This window comes from Leuciscus leuciscus (genome assembly GCF_965113295.1).
Source record: "Leuciscus leuciscus genome assembly, chromosome: 19".
In the NCBI taxonomy this organism is placed as follows: domain Eukaryota; kingdom Metazoa; phylum Chordata; class Actinopteri; order Cypriniformes; family Leuciscidae; genus Leuciscus; species Leuciscus leuciscus.
The window spans coordinates 34,215,164-34,230,158 of NC_138743.1; the positions used below are offsets into that span (position 1 = coordinate 34,215,164).

Genomic DNA, 14,995 nt, shown 5'->3' on the forward strand with positions numbered 1-14,995 from the left:
CATTACTCCAGTCTTCAGTGTCACATGTGACATCCAGTCTATCACATGATCCTTTAGAAATCATTTTAATATTCTAAATTATTATGAGTGTTGGAAACAGTTCTGCTGCCTAATATATTTGATGAATAAAATGTTAAAAAGAACTGCATTTATTTAAAATAAAATAAAAATATTTTCTAATTATATAAATCATCTTTACAATCACTTTTTTATCAATTTAACACATCCTTGCTGAATAAAAGTATTGATTTATTTCAACCAAAAAACAAAAACAAAAAAACAACTGACCCCAAATTACTGACCAGTAGTGTATATTGTTGTTACAAAAGATTTCTATTTCTTAAAACATTTAAAAAAAAATTTTTTTTACTATTTATTTATCAAAGTATCCTAAAAAAGTATCACAGGTTATGAAAAAATATTAAGCAGCAGAACTGTTTCCAACTTTGATAATGAATCATCATATTAGAATGATTTCTAAAGTAGATGTGATAAGTACTACTAAAGTAAATGTGATAGACCGGATGTCACATGTGACACTGAAGACTGGAGTAATGATGCTGAAAATTCAGCTTTGCATCACAGAAATAAATGATAATTTAAAGTATAATAAATTGAAAACCAATTATTTTAAATTGTAATAATATATCACAATATTACATTTTTTTCTGTATTTTTGATCAAATAAATGCAGGCTTGATGAGCAGAAGAAATTTCTTTCAAAAACATTAAAAATAGTAATGTTTTGGCCTGTACATTTTATGGCATAGTAATGATATTTATTTACAGGTTTATTCAAAATAGCAAAGTTCACATTAAATCTTTATTGTAAATCGTGCTATAAAAGATAATGGGGACTTGACTTGAATGCTATGTAATGCTCTTGGTATTTGTGTTTAGGCTGTAATGTGTGTGTGTGTGTGTATATAGGCCTATATATATATATATATATATATATATATATATATATATATGCTAAATCATGAACACAATGACGGGGTGAAATGGGCTGTGATGCATGGGGCGCCAGGTAAAATCTTGCCTAGGGCAGCAAATTGGTCAGGGCCGGCCCTGCATTAATCAATAACTGATGGTTAATATTAGGGGTGTGGACCTTCATTCTTCCCTTTTTTTCTTCGAAAAAAATGTTGTTTACATGTTAATCACATCATACTAATTCTCATGAGATCAGGTTGGATGGTTTCTAGGGGTGTAACAATATATCGCAATACAAAACTGCAACAATATGTACAGAGGATAGTGATAATATGTATTGTGTATAATTCACCCAAAATACAAAATGAGAAAAAATGAAAGTTTTCAGATTTTTAGTGTCAGTACTAGGCCTACATTAAACCACTATATATAATGTTGAATATAAAGTATAATAATGAAATGGGGCAATATTTGTGGCTCCTGTTAATGCCAAATGTTACCAGTAAAAAGTGGCCTATTTTAAATCAAATGTACTGTATCTAATCAGTGAAAGAGTGCAAGCTTATTTGTCTAAAATAATTCTGTATTTTCAGCTTCAGAATCATCAATATTTGTATTCTGGTGTCAGCTTTGTCCTGTGCTTTGGGTTTCCAGCACCAAGTCCAAACCTATTCAATTCCACCCCTATGTAAAATCAAATTTAGCATTTTAATCAACAGTACATTTTTTGTTAACCTTTTATCATATGTCTTGGATATGGGGCGCCGTTTGTAAAGCGGCTCACGCTGCAACATTTTGTCACGTTTAGCTTCAAACAATGTTTAAAAAACTGGTATGAATTTTTGACGGTCACTTTTTAGCACATTTATAACAATATTTGTCAACTTAGAGATATTTTAAATAGTTAAATCTAAATATTAAATGTTAGTTACACCTAAATGTTAAATGCTAAATCTAAATGTTAAATCTAAATCTTGAATCTAAATGTTTCGGGTGAAACTAAATATTTAACTAATATGCAAATTTAGATTTGATAAATGATAAAAATTAAGATTCAACATTTAGATTTAGATTTAACATTTAGATTCAACATTTAGATTTAGATTTAATATTTAGATTTAACATTTAGATTTAGATTTAACATTTAGATATAGATTTAATATTTAGATTTAACATTTAGGTGTAACATTTAATATTTAGATGTAACTATTTAAAATATCTCTAAGTTGACAAATATTGTTGTAAATGTGCTAAAAAGTGACCGTCAAAAATTCATACCAGTTTTTTAAACATTGTTTGACGCTAAATGTGACAAAATGTTGCTGTTATTTTCAGCGTGAGCCGCTTTACAAACGGCGCCCCATACTTGGAGTATCGCAATAATATCGTATCGTGAGTTCAGTATCGTGATGTGAGGGTATCGTTACACCCCTAATGGTTTCGAAAGTAAACATTTCAACATTCACTCAGAAACCACTGCTGTGGTGTGTCTCTCTAATCTGAATGAACTCATAAATGTTTGAAAGCATAAACCTGATGAGACCTTTATATCAATAGTATGGGAGGCTACAACAGGACTATGGGCCCAGCTAAGGAAAATGTTTATTTTTTATGACCCCAAAGTATATGACAAATGATTTGATTTTATTGAATACTGCTTAAGAAACGAAACGAAGAAACAAAATTAATGTAAATATAAAACCACATAAGGGCCAGAATTGCCAGCTATAGTGATATATGATAACACTACAGTTAATCTACATTTTCCCCATGCAAGAGTTGGCCTGAAACCAGAGCACATCATCACAAAGATCAAGCCAGACTGTCCAGATTGCAAATCTGCTACAAAATAGAAATTGTTGCAGCTTTATCTTATACTTGTATCTAGCATTACTGTGTTCCTATACTACTTTGAAGTCTAAAACTCAGCTGTTTCCTTGGTTATCCAGTAACAGCCATAAACAAAATGTATTTTTACTTTGGTAACTTTCCAAGAACAATGCAAATACACAGTGGATCATGTAACCAACAGAACAGAATGAAACCTTTTGGGGTTTTCAATACAGCTTGATCACAAACGTCACTCCAGTAGGTATTGGCAACTATAGTGGTCTCAGTAATCACAGCTAATGCAGTGTAATGCTTCTTTACAAAGGTTATTTAGATTCTTGAAAAATTAAATTAAGGCAAAAATTTGATTTTTCATCATCAATAGAAAAGGTTGCTTATAGACCGCAAAGAACTCATAAAAGTTGTTGTACATGTAAAGCGGGGCAGGGGTGCGGGAATTGTAGCAGAACTTGCGTATTTCACAGAGGAATTTGTTCAGCAAGTTCTTATTTGAACAATTACCCCAGTATAGCAGTGTGCTCCCGAGAGTACAAATAAAAAAAAAGGTTGGACGGTCATGCTTTTGTTCCAGAAGATAGCTAGTCATGCTCAGAATTAATCATACCACTGGTAAATATGATCAAAAATGGCTGTAAAAAATAAATCTGCATCGTTTATCCTTTTGATCTTTAATGCAAAAAATTTCGCAAAAATCTAACCTTTCATTGAAGTAAAAGAATTGGAAGTGGGGGGGGATCACATTATGAAATAAATGTTTTTCTCCAAAACACGTTGGCCACAATTATTGATACTTCTATAGGTTTTTTTTTTTTTTACCTGTATTGATACAGTTGGCCATTTTTTATCATATTTACCAGGGGTATGATTAATTCTGAGCATGACTGTATATAAAGATGAGCAGTCGCTTACCCTTAACATTCATTTGTTCAAAATGCAGTAAAACAGCAATATTGTGATTATTTTATTACGATTTCAAATAAAAGCTGAATTTCTCCAGTCTTGTGTCACAAGATTCTTCAGAAATGGAAAAAAACAACAGTATTGACATTAAGTTTTTGTGAGAAATTTTTTATTGTTTTCCAGTGGTGACTACTGGATACATACACAAAACAGAGAGGGTCAACAAAACCTGTAACAGGACTGAGGACAAGTTTGGATATAAGATGACTCAGAACCATCTCCAAAATCTGAAATGTGTAAGTTTTATACTTTACTTAAAAAAAAAAAAAAAAAAAACCACAATAAAAAACACAAGAAAATACATCAATTGAGAGGGATTGTTCCCCCCCCCTGATTTTACCCTCTAGTCTGATAAATATCCCAAGTCCCTAACTCCGGTTACAAAAATTTCGATTTAAAATGCAAAATATTTTCAATCTATTCTTTGACATACGGACTGAATAGACATGCATTCAACAAAATCTGAACTAAGCGGCATCACTTCACCACCTGGTTCCCCTATTGTGATGTAGCGTAGTTCTGATACAGTTGGGGACTAGCTTTAGAAATAATTCAACCTTTCACACTCCTTATTTTCCCGCCTGCTGGGCTTGACGCCTCAGCAGCACGTAGATCTTTTCTTTGATCCAGTCTTTGTTGTAGGGCTGGTAGGTTTGTGTGTCCGCCCTGTACCTGTTTAAACGACCAGAGAGTGAGAGAAATGGACATGATTGGCGAGAGCTCACGTGTTAGTTATGCACTGTTGTGTAAAAAGAGTGATTACTTACACAAGACAGCTGAGGTCAGCAAGATCATCAACAAAGTCGAATAACTGGCTAATGTCATACGTGATGGAGGGACTGTTGGGATTCATCCTCTTCAGATGCTCTTCATACATCTTACAGACTCCTTTTTTGGGAGGAGGGTAAATATTATTAATTAAATGCATTAGAATAGTTCATGACATTAATTTCTAGTCCAATAAAAATGACTAAACATCCTACCTTCCATGCATTCGTTGACAGACTCATAGTCTGCATATGTTCTGCCTTCTGGTCTCTTGGTGGGCTGCACCAGCAGAATAGTGTGAGACTGAACATCAGGAAGAAACAAACAAGTTTAAATAAATTATACAAGTTAAAGAACAAAAATGCATTACAAGTTAATTAGAAAGACCAAATATACCGTAAAATCACCAGAAATTACCTAATTGTGTGGAGCCCTCTACTGCTAATAACTTGCTAGTACTATTTTACATCTGACAATGAGATTAATAGATCACATTTATATTGAAAGGATGACATCTTAATCTGATATTCTGGTTTGGCATATGAACTAAGTAACATTAAATATAAATATTCACACGGAAACTCTGGAATAAGACTCTGAAAACCCCAGCTGTTGGATTCCAACCCTCCCCCAAAACAAAACAGTCTAGATGCTTCTTACCAAGAAAGATACTACCACGGGTGAACTTAAAAATTAGTTTAAATTCACACTTCAAACAAAGTGCTTTACTATGTAGAAAGAGAATGTAGAACTATTCCAGCGGAATATCCAGTTTCCTGAATATTCGACGTTGGCTTGCTAACGTTACACTGCTGCTAGCAGCCCGCGTTCATCTTTTAACGTGCCAAGGCACGCGATAAAACACGGTTTTCTAACAAGACAAACGACAACAATCCATACCATAATACAAAATATAGAACTGAAATACATACCATATCTGCTCCTGGTATCTAAACGTCGCTATGAATGATGTGCTAACCGCTGACGGTTATTCACTGAGAGCAGCAACAGAAAGAGCATAAATGTGCAACGCACATCCACTTCCGGTAGTGGCGGTGACGATTAGGCTTTTCAAAATAAAAGCGCGTGTCACGATTACACAAAAGGGAATTTATTTAATCTCCAAAACGTTCAAATTCGAGGGCTATGAGGGTTTAAAATTGTATTGTAATCATCAGCAAATAATGCCTTTGGTTTTTTTTTCAACAATATCGTATTGTTTTGTGTTAGATGTAGCCTAATATAATGTGCATCCTTTTTATGTCTGTGCTTTTGCTTAGTTTTTTATTTGTTTGTTTGTTTTTTGTGTATATTTATACCATCATTTTCTTCATTTTGACTTTACATTTGATATTTGTTTTCAGGGTGACTTTCTGTCCAGGAACTACAGATGAAAAAATAGGCTAACCCTGGCATATTACTGTAATGTGCACTATCCCTGTTAAATAAACGAATAAAATAAAAACAGAAATCTGCATGCAAGATCGTCTCAAAATGCTGTAGGGAACAAGATATTTATTCTGGTAAGTTCTTGAGTGGAATCATAAACAAAGTGTTCTCAGTTTGTGTTAGCACTTTAATGGCTTAGCAAGAGTATACAATTGAAGTACAAAGTATATGTATATAGAAACATTAAGAAAGGGATCATGATTTTAGCTTAATTCTAAACAGCAAATTTATTTTCATGAAATTGATGAAACAGTTGAGTATGAAATATGTATAAAAAAAAATTATTATTAAAAAAAAATGACATGCTGTTTTTGATGCTTAAAACTTTAAAGAGAATGTGTGTTTATCTTAAACTACAATAAAAAGCTTGAGGGGGCACTCAATATTTTTTCACAAATTAATGTCAATAAATGTCAGTATAAACCCAAGATGCCTTTCAAATAAGCCAGCGTAAAAATGCTGTGTGCACATTCGAATAAATTGTTGTTTTGTCTACATGTTTCTAAGTTGGATTTGTTTGTTGCGGGATTGCAACGACCCTTCTTTTAACCCTTTATGCACGGGATCTCATTCTATAGCCTCTGACCCCGCTGATCCCTCTCCTGGGTGTTGGTTCTCTCGGGGAAAGGCCTCTGCCTGAAGCATTACATGTCCGCTCACATTCCTCTTTGGATACAAAGTTATTGCCATTTCCTCGGCAACCCCCAAACCAGAAATGCGAGCAAGAGCCAGAGGAATGATCAAAGTAGAAACGAGATGTCCATTCATAACAGGACCCAACATCTCGTCCCAAAGAGCACTCGCTAGCAGAGGGTTGACGGACTGAACTGTAGTCCTAAAAACAAAGGAGATAATGTGTTGGAAAGATAGTTCATACAAATAAATAAAGTTATATGATGATAGATGAAGCATAAAGGAAAATTGAGTGTGAAAAATGTACTATTATACCCTATCAGGACATCCTGCTCTTCCAAAACCATGAGCAGCTGTTACTCCATCCAGACAGCAGCCATATCTGTTATCACACACACAGACATAACATAGATAATGGTGTGAAATAGGATATAAATTGTCAGTTTAGGTTTTAAAGTCTTCATTATATTGAATGGACCTTATTAAAATGATAGTCTACCCAAAAAATCACCATCATGTCATTTCAAACATGCATGACTGTTTTTTTTCTCTTCTTCTGTGGAACAGAATAGAAGATATTTTGAAGGATATTTGTTACCCAAACGTTTTGGTTCCCGTTGACAAATTCAATAGATGTCAAATGGGAGTCAATGGGAACCAGAATGGTTTGGTTCTTCTCAATCTTCTGCTTCACGGAAGAAAGAAAGTCATACAGGTTTGGAATGGCATGAGAGTGAGTAAACTATGACAGAACCATCATTTTTTAAGGGACTATCCCTTTAAAATAGACTGACAGTGATTTATTTTAGAGTAGCTAGTACTATTATAAAAAAATACTTTAAAATATCTTGTATATAATTCTCTCTCTATATATATATTATAGTGATCTTAGTGGAAACAAGATTTTTAAACTATTACTGTGTTTTTAAAATAATAGTACTAGGCCTACTATAAAATATCATTTATGAAAGTGTATTGATGTGTGGGCAGATTATATGACTATTTAGTTATGTATTATACTGCATATATGTACCTGGACCTGTGACAGTCATCATGGGCACAGCCTTCTCCACGAGGCCCAGAGGCACCAGTGTGACCATCAGGACAGCAGCCGTAATATGACTGGGCGCAGTGCGGACCAGTCACAGAAGGGTATGGATCGCTTGGTCTGCGAACTGTCCATAAAGCAAATGTAGAGCAAGAATCAGCACATATACAATAGAAATAAGCACATGAGTAACTGCTTTTGAATCATCAACAACATATTTGTGACAGCTTTTTAACCTGAGGTTGCATCATGGGTGTGAGGCACAAATCCAAGCAAGGAGCTCTCGTAAGCGCCAGGATCCTGCAAGCTGGGCACCGCTAAACCAAAGCAACACAAGAGCAGAATGAGTGCCTCATAGCACATAACACACCGTCAATGACCATGAACGAACTCACCTTGTGCTCCAGGGCAGGCCTGTGTGTTGCATTTCTCCAAAGCATGAGGTCTGCTGAGAGAAGCACATCTATCATCGGCATATTGATTCTGATCCAAATCCATGCATACCACTCTGCGCTCGCGAGTACCAGTTCCACAGCTAAGAGTACACTGACGGAGAGAGAGAGAGAGGAAAATACTTAAATCTGTTTGGCTTTCTCCTTTATTTCCTTCCTCCTCTCCTTTCCTTTTCTCACCAAGCTAAAATCATTGGTGTAGTATCTAAAAACTTGGTGACAAGCTGGTCTCTGGCAGGATCTGATGTCTTGTGGACGTGTCAAACCCCTGCAGTGGTGCTCAGGGAGACGCTCTCCTCTGCCACCGACGCAGAACAACTCCCGCGTCTGCTGTCCCTCGCCACACGTCACTGAACACTGGAAGAAACAACAGAAAAGCACTATCATCAATGTTATAAATAAAGGAGCAACACCTGCAAAAAATTCTTCTGAGCATCATGTATACATAGATATTAATGGAATAATTACATACATCACCAAAAGGACCAACGCTGTACTCGGCACAAGGGTGCTGGTTGCAGGCCACCTGGGAGGTTGGTTTCCTTAGGCCTTGTGCACTGCAGTGAGATTCATCCACCATGTCTGATGTTCTCTCATTAATACAGTACACAGTACGGGTCTGCGTGCCTCCACCACAGGGAAGAGAACACTCTGAATAGGTGCCGTATGTGTACCTACAAACACAATATATAAAGATAGTGACTAATAAAGATAGTCACTTGTCGGACCCTACCTATAATCCGAGAGACTCCCTGAAAAATCCTCATCACTAATTCACAGACTGGAACACACATGATACACACAATGAAAATGACATATACAGGTCCTGCACCCATACACAAGAGAAATATATTTGAAATATATGCAAATATTTGAAATTGGCCCAATAAATATATTTCACACTTAACATCATATATTTTTGTTATATTTCAGAATATATTTCAATGTATTTGGAATATATGCCACATATATTTTTGACACTTTTGGGGACCCATACAGAAAAAAATACATTGAAATATATTCTGAAATATTACAAAAATATATGATGTTAAGTGTAAAATATATTTATTGGGCCAATTTCAAATATATTTCTTTTGTGTATTGCCAAAGGGGGAATTTTGTTGAGCCATTCCTCTTCCAAAATAGTGGCCAGGTCAGGTCACTGTATGTGATGCTGGTGGAGGCAAAGGCTTTCTGACTGGCTCCTCCAAAATATCCCACAGTGGCTCAAAAATATTTCGATCTGGTGACTGTGCAGAACAGGTTTGGTTGCAACAGAAGAGTCAAGGTGCGCATTTAAAGGGATACTTCACCTCTGGAAAGATGAATGTGTATTTAAAATAGGTCATTTATGTAGAAGAAATGTGAAGAAATTTTTGAATTTGGAGCTTTCTAGACTGAGAAAAGCCAGAAAATGTATTTTTGGCTTATGTGGATGAAAGACAACAACTCCCAGAATGCACTTGCTTCGCTGCTCTAGGAGGCCACTGGGAGAATGACGCGAGGCCGGTGGCGTCATCACTGAGACGCACCGGTCTCGTATCTCTCACGGAGGAGCGGGAATTTTCTTAGCAATGTTAAAACGCACATCGACCGATCACTTGTTTAGCGTTGATGTAAACACTACATTCAGATTCACCAATCGGAATGAATTCAGTTAGACTGAAACAAAAGGTGTGCATGTAAACAATGAATGGCGACTGCAGAAAGCAAAAGCCGAAACGCGGACATTTTGGACGATCTCGACGGCCGGACATGTCCGGGAAAAAGAGTATGGTAACCCCTACTACTCAGCTTTCTCCTACTACTCAGCTTTCTCCACAGAACAAGAGCCTGCTAGCTTAGCTTCCAAAAAAAGACGTCTGACACTGTGTACATTCTGTGAGTGAGATCCTCCTATGGGCGGGCTGAGAACATGCGGGACAGCTCCTCCTACTGTCTGTAGTCTTTAGCCTCCGGCCAGAAAATCCTCCGATGACGCAAAATGACGATTTTTGCATCATCGGAGGATTTTTTCCAGACAAAAAATACATAAATCTCTCGTCTCAGGGGGATATGAGGGTGGAAAGCACGGTAATTCGAAAATACTACAGGTTTTCTACTGATACAAAGCTTAATGCTAAATCCTGAAGTATCCCTTTAATTCTGGAGTGAGTTGGGTATCTGTGGTTTTGTGTTTTTTTGTTGGATGTGGTTCGTATGAGGTAATGTGCTGACTTTACTAGATGCCATAGCTCTCGATACACCACAAATACTCGCTGTCCTGTTCACAGAAGAGCCAGTAAGACGAGCACCAACAATTTGTCCTCTTTTGAACTCCCATTGTGTTGTGGATTGCATTATCTTATGTACAGCTATTGCTCTGCGAATTAAACCTGCACACTCTGCTCTTACTGATGGAATTGTAATCAGAGAAGATTGGCGCATACATAGGAGTGAAACCTCCAACACTATATTGGCCAGTGCTGCAGTTTCATTGTCCAACTCCTGTATACATTTAATTATAGATGCACAAACAAATCACACATACACACACACAAAAAAAACAACAACACAAATTACTTGTAGGTGTCCAGATGGGCAGCAGCCCCAGGGCGATGTCTAGAGGTGACAGGAAGAGAGTCATCCTCAAAAGCCACAATCTCCCCATGGCTCACCGCCTTTCAGCAGAGATAAGGGTGTTAGAATGAAATGTTTGTGTGTGTGGTTTTGAGCTGTAGTGAGTGTACACGTACTCTGCAGACACCCTCCACACAGACGTCTCTGCGGCCCACGTAGCACGGCGTGCCGTCCACCACAGTGGGTCTGTGACGGTAGTAGAAGCTCTCTCCGCTGGGCACACACACCAGCTCACATGGGTTGGAAGCTAGACCAAAACACAACAGGTCATGTGACTACATAAAGAGCCACATCTTATTACAAAATGTGAAAGCATCCAGAACTTTCTGACTGAACCATACATTACATCTAATTATATTTTTAAGACTTACTTTGTGTGTAATAGTATTTCCCTCACTGTCATTTAACAAATGAAAGCTCAGATTTAAAGGTGCTCTAAGTGATGTCGGGTGACGTCACTTCTTGTTGACGTTCAAAGTATTGTCAAACAAAACGGAGGCTAGCCCGACCCTCCCTCCTCCTCATCCGCGCACTAACCCCCCCAAACCACACCCCCAAATCCTTCTTGTCGGTTATTGGCTGGAACACTGTTTGTTATGTTTCGTGGTCCAGGTTGGCCCAGTTTGTTTTTGTTGCTGTTTGTGGAGCCTGGGCTGTCTACAGAGATCACGTTTTTTTACAGTGTGTTCAGGGGACAGGCGGCTAGCGGATAGTGAGGAGATGTTTGCTGGATGTGACAAAAAAAATGTTCAGCCTAAAAAACGTGTGACATCGCTTAGAGCACCTTTAAGTCTACAGTACAGGCCAAAAGTTTGAACACATTACTATTTTTAATGTTTTTGAAAGAAGTTTCTTCTGCTCATCAAGCCTGCATTCATTTGATCAAAAATACAGATTTTTTTTTAAATATTGTGATATATTATTACAATTTAAAATAATTGGTTTTCAATTTATTATCCTTTAAATTATCATTTATTTCATGCAATGCTGAATTTTCAGGATCATTACTCCAGTCTATCACATGATCCTTTAGAAATCATTCTAATATGATGATTCATTATCAAAGTTGGAAACAGTTCTGCTGCTTAATATTTTTTCATAACCTGTGATACTTTTTTAGGATACTTTGATGAATAAAAAAATAAAATAAAAAAAGAAGCACTTTTTTTTAAAAAATAGAAATCTTTTGTAACAACAATATACACTACTGGTCAGTAATTTGGGGTCAGTAATTTTTTTCTTTCTTTTTTTTGAAATAAATCAATACTTTTATTCAGCAAGGATGTGTTAAATTGATAAAAAGTGATAGTAGCCTAAAGAAGATTTATATTATTAGAAAATATTTTAATTTAATTTTGAATAAATGCAGTTCTTTTTAACCTTTTATTCATCAAATATATTAGGCAGCAGAACTGTGTCCAACACTCATAATAAATCAGAATATTAGAATGATTTCTGAAGGATCATGTGATAGACTGGATGTCATATGTGACACTGAAGACTGGAGTAATGATCCTGAAAATTCAGCTTTGCATCACAGAAATAAATGATAATTTAATTGAAAACCAATTATTTTAAATTGTAATAATATATCACAATAATAAAAAAAATGTCTGTATTTTTGATCAAATAAATGCAGGCTTGATGAGCAGAAGAAACTTCTTTCAAAAACATTAAAAATAGTAATGTGTCCAAACTTTTGGCCTGTACTGTATGTGAAAATAACATTTTAGACAACAAATCATTTTCTTATTTAGGCTTATTTTTCATAAAAAGAGATCTAAATGTAATAGCTAATACTGTATTTAATAGCCAAACAGTTTTTGAATCAACAACAATTTTTTTCTTGTTTTAAGTGTAAATTTAACCAAATTGACAGAGGTTTATGCTCAAAATGAGAGAAAAAAAAAAAGTCATTTGGATGAGAAAATGTATGTTTTTAATAAAATGTATTTATTTATTTTGCACTTTATTTAATTGTATTTATTTAATTCAGCTATACCTTAAAAACATTAGCTATTACAGCTCAAATATACAAATAAACTTCCTAACGGAACGTCCTCATGCAAAAAACTATAATCAATTAAATGAAATTTTGCATTTCGCCTTGTGTCTTATACCTCCATAATATGGCTGCCAGGTGTAACGTTTTCCCTGGAACTCCATCCGGTCAAACTGAGAACACTGTTCTTCACGGAAATCTCGAGCTCCAACAGGGCATTCCTTTACAGAGGACACAAGTTATAGCGCTCTAAAACAGTTGTGTGTGTGCATTTGATTGTGTGTTAAGTTGTTTACCTGTGTGTTACAGAGTTTGTAGGACTTGGATGGTCCCACGCAATTGTGTCCACCATCCGTCCTTAATAATAAAAGATAGAAGATGGGTTTTGAGAGCTCTGAAGAAAAGGGTTTCAAATGTACTAAACACACAGCAGGTGTTGACCCACCTCATGGTGTTGCAGACCCTGGTTCTCACAGCTACTCCGGTGCCACATGTGCGGCTGCAGGCTCCGTACGGACCGTACTGATCCCAGTAATCATCAGACGGCTGCCTCACCTACAGCAAACACACTATCTATCACGGTGGGGACAAATTCCCATCTTATATAGACACTTTTATATGGATCCCTTACACATTCTAGGTGAAAAGAACATACATTTAGTTGATCTGATTCTCTCCTCTCTGACATTCCAGCCAACAGGGAACATTCCCACAACTTTCACTAATGTTTTGTAAAGGTTATGTAAATGTTAAGATAAAACGTTTTTTTTAAAAACATTTATAATATTATTAATATTTGATATGCGTTCTCATGTTGTTGAGAGAAATGTTCTTGAAATGTCTTTATGATGTTAAAACATAAACATACTGAGAAAAAAAATGTCAGAAGAAAGAAAAAAAACGTATTTACTTGATAAATGTTGACATTACATTTCTTGGAATATTACAAATAATAAGCATTCAAAGAATGATATATGTTTAGTAGGAGAATGTACTAACTTTATCATAACATTTTAAATAACGATATATTAACAATTTAGAAATATTGCAAATCCCTGTGTTCCCACAGTTGTGTTAGCTGGGAAAACATTTACTTAAGAGCTAAACTCTGACTGGACAGTCATTTCTGCAAACATATTAATTATATAGTTTCATGTTAATGTTGTTTTACTCACACAGAAAACTGCAGAGGTCAAGCACAAGATCCCGAGAAGAGAGTGGACCATCATCTTCAACATAAGAATTTTTGTTGACCACAAATTCACAAAACACTGAAACATCTACAATGAATAGTCACTTACCTTCTCACTGTCTTACTTCGAAAATTCCAAGTTCCCCGAGTCACAGCGAGACAGTCGTGACACTGGTGTCCATTCACTCAAGACTGAACATCTCTTCCTTTGTGCACACGTACACGTACCAATACACACTACTCATATCAAGTTACAATTAACCCCTCTTGGGAGACAATATCATGCCTGACTATATTTAGTCTGAGATCGTGATCACACTTCATCATTCATAACGGTTTGGTAAAAATGAAAAGCATAGTTTGAGTTCTACACAATATCTGTTTATTTAAACTAGATCCATTATCGTTTTATAATGTGCTTTAGTAAAAGGTCAGAGGTCAAGTGTACATTTTCACAATACATGTTTCAAATCAACTTTACAGAAATATACTATAGACTTGCAAGAGGCTTTCGACCTGCCACTGTCTATAATGGGGCCAGAGCCCCCCAAAAAATGATTATGAAAGCAAGAGACAGCATGATTATGAAAGCATAATTGTGTGATGTGTGACAGATCTCACAGTCAGGCTTTTTTCAATGTTCTGACCAAAGATGTTCCTTGGTGCCACTAAACGTATAGTATTAAATCATAGGGGTGGAAGCGGTCTGTGACACGCTGTCCTCAAAGGTGCTATTTTAGTCCATTTCACTTTTCAGCAAACAAAATGACAGATGGTGGTTTTCACTGTGAAGGAGTCATTTACCTACAGAACTGGCTTCACTTACACCCCAACAAGCTAAGATCCAGAGACCACGTACACTACTTATGTAGAAGAAAACCCTTGGATACTTGAATCAACAAAGCTGCATTGCATAACATTTGAAGATCTGTAAAAGTAATTTTTGTGGATGTTAAAATATTTTCTTGTATCTCCATTTTAAAATGCAGAGACAACTAAGCAAGCCATGTTGATTACCCTGGAAAAAAAAATGAAAAAAAAAATGGCTCTTTGCATGTCTACAGTTCCATCAGAGCTGTCGGTTC

General features: G+C 35.9%; 2 protein-coding genes across 2 annotated transcripts; both read right to left on the reverse strand.

Annotated features, from left to right (window-relative positions):
* Positions 1-3,839: 3,839 nt before the first annotated feature.
* erh (ERH mRNA splicing and mitosis factor) lies at positions 3,840-5,582 on the reverse strand. Its single transcript, XM_082147608.1, has 4 exons — positions 5,448-5,582; positions 4,731-4,818; positions 4,515-4,635; positions 3,840-4,419 (listed from the first exon to the last, which is right to left on the reverse strand). Exons 1-4 carry the CDS (start codon positions 5,448-5,450, stop codon positions 4,317-4,319), a joined length of 315 nt encoding a protein of 104 aa, XP_082003734.1. The 5' UTR covers positions 5,451-5,582; the 3' UTR covers positions 3,840-4,316.
* Positions 5,583-6,061: 479 nt separating this feature from the next.
* On the reverse strand, positions 6,062-13,983 carry paplnb (papilin b, proteoglycan-like sulfated glycoprotein). The gene is made up of 13 exons (XM_082147940.1): positions 13,894-13,983; positions 13,164-13,273; positions 13,015-13,075; positions 12,837-12,939; positions 10,833-10,963; positions 10,660-10,757; positions 8,570-8,771; positions 8,278-8,454; positions 8,041-8,191; positions 7,882-7,962; positions 7,631-7,772; positions 6,913-6,979; positions 6,062-6,799 (listed from the first exon to the last, which is right to left on the reverse strand). Exons 1-13 carry the CDS (start codon positions 13,954-13,956, stop codon positions 6,518-6,520), a joined length of 1,668 nt encoding a protein of 555 aa, XP_082004066.1. The 5' UTR covers positions 13,957-13,983; the 3' UTR covers positions 6,062-6,517.
* Positions 13,984-14,995: the final 1,012 nt, after the last annotated feature.

Excerpts from the sequence above, each read along its gene's own strand:
- erh (XM_082147608.1), bottom strand. Across the intron at positions 4,636-4,730 it reads TGTCAACGAATGCATGGAAG|GAGTCTGTAAGATGTATGAA; the intron begins GTAGGATGTTTA and ends CTCCCAAAAAAG. Across the intron at positions 4,420-4,514 it reads GCTGACCTCAGCTGTCTTGT|GTACAGGGCGGACACACAAA; the intron begins GTAAGTAATCAC and ends TCGTTTAAACAG.
- paplnb (XM_082147940.1), bottom strand. The coding sequence starts at position 13,956 with ATGTTGAAGATGATGGTCCACTCTCTTCTCGGGATCTTGTGCTTGACC. Across the intron at positions 8,192-8,277 it reads ACACCAATGATTTTAGCTTG|TGTACTCTTAGCTGTGGAAC; the intron begins GTGAGAAAAGGA and ends TCTCTCCGTCAG. Across the intron at positions 6,800-6,912 it reads GAGCAGGATGTCCTGATAGG|GACTACAGTTCAGTCCGTCA; the intron begins GTATAATAGTAC and ends CTTTGTTTTTAG.